The sequence below is a fragment of the Notolabrus celidotus genome, chromosome 15 (genome assembly GCF_009762535.1).
Source record: "Notolabrus celidotus isolate fNotCel1 chromosome 15, fNotCel1.pri, whole genome shotgun sequence".
NCBI classification, from domain to species: Eukaryota; Metazoa; Chordata; class Actinopteri; order Labriformes; family Labridae; genus Notolabrus; species Notolabrus celidotus.
Genome location: NC_048286.1, coordinates 3,449,139 through 3,460,084, shown reverse-complemented (window position 1 = coordinate 3,460,084; position 10,946 = coordinate 3,449,139). Strand labels below are relative to the sequence as shown.

Here is a 10,946-nt window from a genome sequence, read left to right as displayed (position 1 = left end):
TCAAATTTGTATAATACTTACATACGTCCACATGCTGCTGTTTCTATGGCATAGGGATTCAATTTTGCATGGTTGTAAACTTTATCAGGAGTCCACAACAGTTCTGATGTTGCATGCATCAGGGGCACTTTGGAACCAGGATCCAAGGGACAGAGGGGGGAGGAGGAGGAGGAGGAGGAGGGAGGGTGTTCAACTTGCCAGAGAGGATTAGGGATTAGTTTACTGGCGGATTAGGTCTGTGTGTGGGGAGGCATGATGGGGTTAAACATGGATGGCGGCAGCCGCACGACAGCCCAATCAGTCAGTGGTGGTGGTGCGGCGACAAAGTGACACCGGGGAGGGAGAGACGAGGAGGGAGGGAGAAAATATAACAGAATAATAGAAAAAATCAACGGGAGCCGGGAAGGGTTGGAGTGTTTGAGAGATCTTCAAGCAAGCAGCTGCTTCCACACTGTAAAACAGACAGGGCTGCTGCATGTGCGCGTCAGGATAAAGTCCACCTTCAGGGGTCCTTGAAAGTCCGCACTCTGATTACAGTAAATTAAAAACACATAATGACAGTCTCCGCATGTAGTTAGATTCTGTGATCAGAACAAGATCTTCACACAACCGTCTCGAGACGACACCATTCCCCGGCCTTATGTGTCAAAGTGAAGCGGGGGGTTATCCCTCCTCAGACTCCAAACCAGCATCTGGCATCATAAACACTTGTTATGAGGAGGGAAGAGCTTTAAATGTTCTGTTGTGGCGGCATCACAAAAGCTTTAGCTTGGGCTTAAATGAGTGGACAGCCCCAGGTGCTGAAACCGTGCGTCGTCCTGCGGTGCGTTGCTACGTGCTGAGCGCGTACAGTCCGCACAGTAATAGGCTGGTAATGAAGCCGGTGCTGAGCTGCCACACCGGAGCTCAGGTTTTTAGGCTTCCTGCCCGGTATCAAATGTACATGTTAAAGCAGTGACCTTTCCGGGCTGTGTGAAATGTCTATAACAACTCAAAATAAACACATCTCAGGAAGCCACCCTCTCTCTCCATTCATCCATCCATCCACCCACCCATCCGTCATTCATCCTTTCAGCCAGCTATCCGTTATATCTGCAGACAGATGCATCGTAGCAGCGAAGGCAATAGAACTACGCTCCCTTCATCCTCCCTCATCACTCTATTTTCTGTCATCCAAAAAGCCACATCCCTTCATAGAACATCTCTGCCGGGACTCGAACCCGGAGCCTCTGGATTAGAAGTCCAGCGCGCTATTCCATTGCGCCACAGAGACTTGTGACACATTTTTTTCGATCAAAAGCGGGTTTATACTCCCCCTCCCTGCCTTGCGCAGCATCCTCACCATCCTCCCTCAGCATCAGGACCGCAGCCCTGTGGAGGACGCACCGCCGGCCGGTAGGGGGTGCTGCCGCCGCTCAGTCAGTGTGCCTCATTGAGATTTTCCATCCCCCACTCCTTCCACATAAGTTATCTCGTGAAAACATCATAATAGTGATGTTATCAGAGCAAAGATAGAAAATTGGGCTTCTTACTTTGTAAATGCAACAGTAAGAGTGAGGGGGAGTGTCCCCTCTGTGCAGGGAATAACCCCAAATCACAGCCCAATGTTTTTATTATTACCTCTGTTTCTTTAAAGAAGGGAATATTTCAGGGTTTGCTGTGAGCAAACTGTAAACAACTCATGTCTCAAAGCCCGCTGAGTCATTTTCCTGTCATTCACAATCAATAAAAAGCAGTCTTGTGATGGATCTGGAGCTCTAGTGGAAAGACGCCATCTGAATTTGTTGCAAAAAAATCTCAGAATGTGAGGGAACTCTTCACAAAGTGCTGCATATTCAGTCAGATATCATGATTCTGTCCTGTGCCTGAGCTGCTGTGACTCTCTGTGTGGAGAGCATTGAATCACCTCTGGAGTTTTACAAACAGTGACAGTTATTGTAGATTGTTTGCCGTGCCCTTTATGAGTGCTATGTTGTGATCACATGTGCTCCCAAATAAATTCTATCACCAGCACGGTGAAGAGAAATGCAATTTGACAAGTGTTTCCCCTTCGAGCCGTGCCGTAACAAATTGCTAAACCAATTCTGCTGTAGCTAACTTGACTAAGTGGTGCTGTTGTTTCTCTCAGTGTGACTTCAATTGATCTAAACGGACACATTTTCAAACCAGGTTGGTACAAAACCCGGCAGTGTGCGGCACTGAACGTTTACCGTCGTTCTTTATTTCCCCGTGTGCGCTTGTCACCGTTCCCCACATAAGTGCAGTATGATGTGACGTTACATCTTTGCTTTTTATCACACTGCAGGATCAAAGCTGTTCAGGTGCAGTGTGTAGCTCCTCTGTGTCTCGGTGGAGGTAAAGCCCTGAGGCAGGCTGCGGTGAGGAGCGCGCTCACATTCACAGCTTCCACCGCCGGGCTGCCTCTTCGCATTTCAGCCACTCGCTTTCCTGGTGTTCAAAAATGCATCTGCAGCAGCTGCAGCCCTGGAATAGGTGTAATATGAATGGACAGCCTAAAGTAAACAGCCACTCTTGACACAACTAAGGGAATGACCCTGCAGGCAGACTGGCTGGGCTCGCTGTGAATAAACACTGCGGGGCAAAAGAAGTGATTAATGCACTGACGTCACCACACCATCACACAAATACATAAGGAGACATGTAGGACACGTCTCTAAAACAGGCTGCTGGTTGTTCACAGGGATAACAAGTGTTAACTAACTCGGTCACCTTAGCATGCACTCGCACTCACATGATGACCTCAGCGTTTGCACAGTTTTAATTAATTCCCAGGGACAAAACATCACAACACGTTATCTGCATACGGCATAATAGAATCTTTTATTTCATATTTTGATGGAACGAGCCTGCAGCAGGCCACAACAGAACATTTACACAAAGCTCCCCACAGCGCATCCAGTCCACGTGCCCCTCAGAGGAGAGCAATGGCTATGGAGGTGAGGACGGACAGACCGATGACGGTGTAGCCGGTGCGGTACACCTCTGGGATTTTGAAGCCTTTTCCGATGTCCCCACCACTGATTGACAAAACAAGAGAAGAAGAGAGAGAGAGAGAGAGGAGAGAGATGAGAGAGAGAGAGAGAGAGAGAGAGAGAGGGGACATGTGAGTATCAGAATCACTGTCGGCATGCAAATCTCACTGAACATAATGTTTTTATTAAAAGCAGTAAAATGAGTGAAACTTCAAAAAACAAACTAATTGAACAGAAAGCTGTCCAAACACGCCTGAGGCGACAGACTGCACCGTAATTTTAAAATGATCCTGAAGGGAGAAAAAAAGAAACGGATGAAGCCTCACCAAGTGGCGGATGCCGTTGAAGGTGTGGTACGATACCGGGAAGGCGATGCCGAACTTGGCCAAGCCGATGAGGAAGGGTCCGACGTACAGGGAGTGGATCAAGTCCAGTAGTACGGGTAACCTCCTGGTAATACCAGGGCGGCCACGGCGGAAGGCAGAGATGGCTAAACACAGAGAGAAGTGATGAGAGCACAGATGTTTGAGAGACGCAGAAGAACATGTCACAGACTCCTTCATTTAGGCTTTTTTCGACCAGAGGAACTTTACCCCGGAAACTAGGTGCGTTTCGACGGTGGACCCGGGTCTAAATTTAGTTCAGGGGTAGATATCTCCACCCTAAAAAAACCCAAGCTAGGGGGGTGAGTACTTGATTTCTCTTTCTTTCATTAGTTTTTATTTGTCTATCTTTTTTGTATGTGTGTGTACTTTTCAAAAGAAGAAGCTGTGATTCTCTTGATTTAGCAGCTTGTAACAGTAGTCTTCTCTCAGCCCACCGTGAATGCGTCTCTCCCGGTGTTATGGTTTTAAAAGTGACCCTGTAAACTGGAGACCTTCAGCTGAACGTGTCAGTGTTGTGGAGTTTACACAGCTGTTGAAACACAGAGGGAGTTCCTGGGAATGCAAACTAGTTTAGTTTTTATTAAGATTTCAAATATCCTCATCAGATATTTAATGATGGTCTAAAGACGTTTGTGAGGGATGCATCCGGCTGAGAGTCTCCAGTTAACAGGGTCGCTGTTTAAACCAAAAACGCTGGCCGATCTCTGCCACGGCTTTTTGAGTTCAAAAGGATTTTAAAGCCGTGTTGAAACGTCTTTGCTACTCGCGCTGATCTCCTCTCACGTGTTGATTCAGTGAATCCATCTGTGATGAAATATAGCACCATCTAAAACAGAGCCAGCTGAGTCTCTTCATGCTAACAGGCTAACTGGTGTGTTGCTCATAATGATACCTGCCTGTCTGTCTGCTTCTATTGTGTCATCTGTGATGAATGGCATTCGTCTTGGTTTTACTGCCCTCTACTGGTCTGGTGGTGTAGTGCATTTACTTTTTTTTTCTCCATACGTCACTGGCCTGATTTACACAATCTCCCCGGGACTTCAGCCCGCGGTCGAAACACAACAATGGGGGCACAGGAACCCTTTTAGTTCAGGGGGCTAAAAGACCCCGGAACTCTTGGTCGAAATGCACCTCTGGTCTTAGATTAGTCTCCATGAGTCACCCTGCTTCCACTGGGCAGTTGTTTTGCAACATCTGATTGTCTCCGTTATAAGAAGACTGTTTTCCCTGCTGTCTGGAGAATGAAGGCAAAACAATGGGTCTGTATCACGCAGGCGAGTCATTGGACTGCCTTTTACAAAGAGCTGCACTCAATGGTCCTGTCTAGCTTCTATTTCTGCTCCGTCTGGATGATTAAAAGGCTTAATGGTCGAAGAAAGCAACTTTATTTCCTTGTGGAAATGCACAGAAAGTGTGGATCGATGCCGTCACAGAAGGCAGAGTTGCATAAAAACAGGCGAGGAATAAAACTCACTGCACTTGTAAATGGATAACCTTTGAAAGCAAACATTAGATTATACCAAATTGTTAATTACATATGCAAAATCCTATTGAAAGGAGCAGCAGGACATCCTGAATTACAATCAGAAGTGTATTAATCAATGCGGTGTGTATGATTCCCTCTCAGCAGGAGGTGATTTGAGTTTAGCAGGAAGTTGATTTCAGACACGGTGAAGTGAGGGATGATGTTTTGTTGGAGGGAGCAGACGTAACGCGCGGCTGTATTTAAACAGGCAGAGAAGGGCGCTGACCTCCACTGAACCCATTAATACACAAACAAACCACACATCCGCTGCTCCATCATGGCGCTCCAAGGTCAACAGTGCTAATGTACGTTGTAACACGAGGTAAACCAGTCCGAGCTGTGCTAAGAGTTGGTTTGTCTCATGCAAAGTGTTGAGTTGTATCGAACAACTTGGGTGTTGTAATGCCAGTAAATGCTCTTAGCAGCGATCAATAGGCATGGATTCAAATGCCCTGAAGAGCTTTTCAGGGTCAATCAAATGCTGACAGTGGCAGCAGACAAGCTTCACTCCAATGTTAGAATAATAAGAGACACGGATCATCATCAGGTTTTTTATGAGTGAAGTTAGTTTCATTCAGGATTTACCTCCACTGAGCCCCACTCCAGTCCCTCTGTGTGTGACGGACATCATCATGGGGACAGACCACCTGAGACACAAACACACACACACAAATATTTAATGCAATGTTACACACACACTAACAACGTATAGTTTAAACTAGGGATGGGCATTTGAAGCAAAAACACTGTTAAATAGTTATTATTCAAATAAAGCCCCGCCCCCTCTGCAGACCTAAGGAGAGAGAGAGAGAACAGTGTTGCCAACTTAACGACTTTGTCTCTATATTTAGAGTTTTCAGACCCCTCTATGGACTCTTTCAAAAAGCGACTAGGGACAAATCTAGAGACTTTTTCTGGTGTTAGTGGAGACTTTTTGAGACAGACGTGAAAGCATGTATCGTTCTTACTCTACTCAACGAGCAGTGGATGCTGCTGTGAGTCCCTCCTAGCTGCATTCAGAGCAGGAGGTGTTCACCCCTCAGCATCCAGACTGCAACGGTATCACGCATGTATGTAGACACCGCTGGCTGATCCCGCCTACCGTCTTCTTTTGGTCCATTTAGATAGTTGATGTAGATTGTATTCAATAAACATGTAGAAAATGTTCAGGTTGAAAAATGTAATGATTTGTTGTAGGCTCCTCAGTGTAGTTATAATATATTTACGTTGTTTTTAACCTCTTTTACACGTCTCTCCTGCAGCCTCCATTATAATTCTAATTATGCAAATTAAGTGATGACGTCATTTAGAAACTTCTAGCGACTTGTAGGACAGCCAATAGCTACTTTCCTTACTGAGGATTTTGCAACAGAGACTCAGTTAATGATTGTACAAAGCTGCAGTTCACTGAGCATCCACTAGATGCTGGCTGCAGAAACACAGGAAACCACATACACACCAATTCAAAGAAGACAATATTTACAGCAGAAATAAACATGTTTACCATGCCTGACTTGACTGACAGGCGGGAACACTGTTTGCTGTTAGCACAAAGGCTCAAAGCCTTCCTCTTTACCTGGCACCCACCGACGATCGGCACCAGGATAGAGCTTCAGGAACAGATGGGTGACAGTCTATGGTTTGAACCTAGTTCTGAATCTCAAAGAGCCTCACTTCTTTTACCCTCAACCAGCACTCATGCTTTCTTATGTTATCTGGAAATTGATCAAGTTATTATGGACACTTTTTGTTGTTTAACGGCAAAAAGGGGTAAGCTTTCAGACGCCCTGTCTGTCGGCTTTACAGCATTACAACCAGGAGCTAGTAAAAAAAAACAGAAATAAGATAAAAGTCTCATTTTTTATTATTAAACATGTTTCGTTTCCATTGATAGACAGGTTAGATCAACACGACTTAGTGGGGAAATATTCTCCTTTATATAACCAGCCCTGAAAAGTAACCATAGGATGTAGTCGCCCTCTTTTCTACTCTGTCTTTGTGTTTAACAGTGTTGAAAACTAAACCGCCACGCCCAATTTCTTTCTTTCTTTTATTTATTTATCTTTATTATGTACATGTACTTATGTTTGCATAAATATGCATGTGTGTGAATAAGTATGTGTATGATATTTCTCTCTTGTTATACTTTTTCTTGCTGTAAATAATCCGTCAATTTTATGTTTCTGTTTGTTTGTTTTGAGATTTTTTTTTATTTCATTTATATTTTCCCCCTTTTTTAAATCATTATCTTTATTTCTTCATTTTTCCCATTTCATATTATTTTATTTTTTCCCTGTTAAATTATTATTATTATTATTATTAATTTTTCCCCCTTTTTTAGTTTTTATTTCTTTATTTTTCATTTCATATCTGTCTGTTTTTTTATTGTTTCATCATTATGTTAGTGTCTTTACTTGAGTGTTTGTAAAAATGTATAAATTCCTCATTATTCAAAAATCCTGACCCCTCCCTCGTTCAAACAGACTTCAAACCACATGTACGCGAGTCAAGCCTTCGCTCCTCCACATTTCAAACCATCGTGTTTTCATTTTGGCCGTCATACATTGCATCATCCACGACATTACAGACAAAAACCTGCTCTGTTTTTCAGCCTGGGGCAGCTCTGCTACATCAAAGAGGCTGAGACTCACACAGCAAATGACAAAGGAAGGAAACCTGATGAGAAGTGATGAGGCACAGACTGAATTAATATTTTGTCTGTGCAGCAGGTTTTAGTATTCTAATGAAAGTCTCTGGTAATGGCGGTGAGACCTGCTGTGTGCTAACCACTGATAGACGGACAAACTGCACGGGCTACAAATTCACTTTAACAGTCACATCAGAGTTTCATCTTTGAGAGACTGAGCTGGAATCATAACACATAAACAGAGGGAAGGATTTGTTTAAAAGGTATCATTGTACCAGCTTAGGTATCACTGGTGACGGTGTGTGCATGTGCAGCTGTCTCTCTGCAGGATGTCAGACTCTTTGTAGCTTTACAGCAAAAGGAAACTCACCAGGTTCCTCTACCCACAACTTTTGAGAGTAGTTGACACATTTCACATACCTGTGAACATTTATAAAGCAACACATAGATGCATTTCTGAAGCCAGGGGCACTCAGAGGTAATAATAATAATAATCAATAATAATAATAATTTATGACTTCTATAGCGCTTTTCTGGGAAGTGTATACATACACTACCAGTCAAAAGTTTGGACACACCTTCTCATTCATGTTTTTTATTTATTTAAATTTTTCTCAACATTGTAGTTTAATACTGAAGACATCAAAACTAGGAAATAATCTGGTTTGACCATAATCTGGATTACAACAGTAGACAAATAGGGGTATCCATTGTGTGCTAACCCTACCTCTGAACAACACAACTGATGGTCTCAAACACATTAAGAAGGCAAGTCATTCTACAAATGAACTCTTGACAAGGCTCATGTTCATTAGAAACCATTCCAGGAGACCACTTCATGAAGCAGACTGAGAGAATACCAAGAGTGTGCAAAGCTGTCATGAAGGAAAAAGGGGGCTACTTTACAGAATCTAAAATATAAAACAGATTCTGCTTTGTTTAACACTTTTTTGTTCATTCAATAATTCCATATATGTTCTTTCATAGTTTTGATGTCTTCAGTATTAATCTACAGTGTTTACAATAATTAGGTGTTTCCAAACTTTTGACTGGTAGTGTATAAAATGAAAATAATTAATTAAAAAAACAGAGCAGGTATGTTTAACACACAGCACATACTTGTAAATGGTGAGATGAGGAGACATGGGTCTGTTCAGTCGGGCGTTTTTAGACCAAAACTTGTTCATCTCCTCCTTAGCTGTGGTTCCCATCGGAGCCGCACTGCAGGGGAGAGAGAAAGAGTTAGCTTTAAGAAGAAACACGTACATATTGTCTTTGAGTTTCAGCCGTATGTGACAGAATCAAAGTGTGTACTCACTGTCTGTAGAGGACACTGTAGGATGGTCTGGAGAGACAGACACCCTGACGGGCGAAAGTCCTGGAGACAAGAGAGGAGTTTTAGAAGCAGCAAAACTGAGCAGAGAGATCAAAACAAACTGAAACTAACTCATGGACAATGTTTAATATCAGGTTTGCTTATTGGTCATTTCAAAAACAGGACAACATTTGTAAAGCACACATTCTGTTTACAACTCCACATTTGAGGAAAGCATTTTATTTATTTATTTGATTTTTATTAAACCAGGACAAACAAACTCAAAGGCAGCAGCACAGTCCACAAAGTCCCTGACAAAGAGCAGTCATATAAACACAGTACAAAATAAATGTACCTTAAAACCTTCAAATCACAGAGTGAGAGCACTTTATTTCACTTCCAGGTTAAAGAAGCAGCACATTTAAACGCCTTATTCCCATCTCAGCTCTGACCTTTGGAACAAACGGGAGGAAAAGGTCCTGGGATGGAAGAGTGTAAGTTCCTGCACTCTTCTGTCTGATGAAGGTGAGGAGGTATGAAGGAAGCAGACCTAAAGTAGTCTTAGAAAAGGTGCTTTTGCACCAGAAGTACCAAGAACTATTAGTTTCAGGAACTAGTTGTTAATTAAAGGAACTTAACGGTGTTGTCTGTGTTTCCACTGAGGCCTGAAGTCAGTGACGATGGCCAGTAAACACAGATGACACCATATAAGGTCACACACAGGCCAGCACTGTTATGAGCTAAACCACAGTTAGCCTGTTAGCATGAAGGAGATTACTCTTGTGCTGTTTTTGATCGTGTTTCAGTGAATCACAGAAGAAGACAAGCGTGAGCAGCAATGACGTTATTAAATTAAATTAAAGCTGCTGTTGGTAATCCCAGAGTAAACATCTGTTCAGAGAGAGGGACTTCTAATGTCAACACTATCCCTCCCAACCAGATTTCCTCTTAGCCCCCCAACACAGATCGGAGTGTGCAGTCATGATAGTGCCGGTCTCAGGACGTAGTAGGGGCCGCCCCTTAACCAATCAGGACAGAGGATTGGAGATTAGCAGTGATTGGTCCATCATAACAGGAACGAGGGGAATAATAACATTGCTTTATACAAAGGCATAGGAAACTGGGAGATTTCGCAATAGTCTCACATTACTCCACTTATCGATGAGTACCGATGGGCATTATGAACTTTTCTCCAAACCCAGCCGAAAAAAGTAATGTTTTTACACCATTCCTACCAACAGCAGCTTTAACTACCCTAGAACTAAATTTAGTCCCTGGTTCCTGCTGTTCAAACACTCAGAGGTCCTCGTAAGCTCTGTAGATTCTGGGACCGAAAAGCACCTTAAGTAAGAGTTCCCCAGAAGCCCAGCCTCTAATATCTTGTTGAACTTGATCCGATGGCTTCATATGAGTGTGAAAGAGTCTGATAATGACACACTGACTTCAATCCAACAGGTTACATGTACACGCAGTGAGAAAGCACGGCTTGCACAGGTGATACAGTGACATTTCTGTTGCATAAATGAAGAGTTTTAAATTAGGCTATTGACATTCTGACTTTGAAGATGTTTAGAAGTGACAACCCAAATTGTCCTGTTTTGTAGATTCACTGTCGATACTAGCAGCATGACAAACTCAAAGCTAACACATGAAGACCAAATAGCTGTACAAACTGCGTGTGTGTCACATAGAGACTAAAGACAGTCTTATAAACCTGTTTCAGTCTTCTTTAGTGAGACTTCTTTGAACCAAAGTCCTCTCCCTTATCTTCACCCGATAAACACTTAGCCTCACAGCTAATGTCAGTTAGCGCTAGCATGTTGTCGTAAAATGAAGGTAAAAGAGCCCGATAAAAAGCTACTTTACGGCAGGTTGTCTTCACCTATGACATTTATATCACATGGATGTGATTATTAAACATGATAAACCTCACACACGGCTGTTAAAGCGTTCTCCCAGCCCCAAAACAAAGTCGCATAAACGCACTGACCTTAGAAGCAGCGCCATGTTGTACAAGAATTAGCGGAAGTGACGTGACCGGATGTTGTTTTATCTGAAAGCAGGGCGTCTGGGAGAAGGT

The 10,946-nt window shown here is 43.1% G+C and overlaps 2 protein-coding genes and 1 non-coding gene across 3 annotated transcripts in view; all 3 read right to left on the bottom strand.

The window, feature by feature from the left end:
• The window catches only part of LOC117826624 (succinate dehydrogenase cytochrome b560 subunit, mitochondrial-like), a 2,968-nt gene extending 1,610 nt beyond the window's left edge, over positions 1 to 1,358 (bottom strand). The window contains 1 exon segment of the mRNA XM_034702810.1: positions 1,343 to 1,358. Coding sequence (XP_034558701.1) covers positions 1,343 to 1,358 — 16 coding nt within the window.
• trnar-ucu lies at positions 1,200 to 1,273 on the bottom strand. The gene has a single exon. It is a non-coding gene; the product is annotated as a tRNA-Arg (tRNA).
• A 1,464-nt stretch (positions 1,359 to 2,822) lies between the features above and the next one.
• On the bottom strand, positions 2,823 to 10,946 carry sdhc (succinate dehydrogenase complex, subunit C, integral membrane protein). The gene is given in 9 exon segments (XM_034703014.1): positions 2,823 to 3,031; positions 3,033 to 3,038; positions 3,320 to 3,426; positions 3,429 to 3,468; positions 3,470 to 3,483; positions 5,490 to 5,551; positions 8,671 to 8,772; positions 8,870 to 8,929; positions 10,857 to 10,946. Coding segments are annotated over 9 exon segments (507 nt in total). The 5' UTR covers positions 10,874 to 10,946; the 3' UTR covers positions 2,823 to 2,932.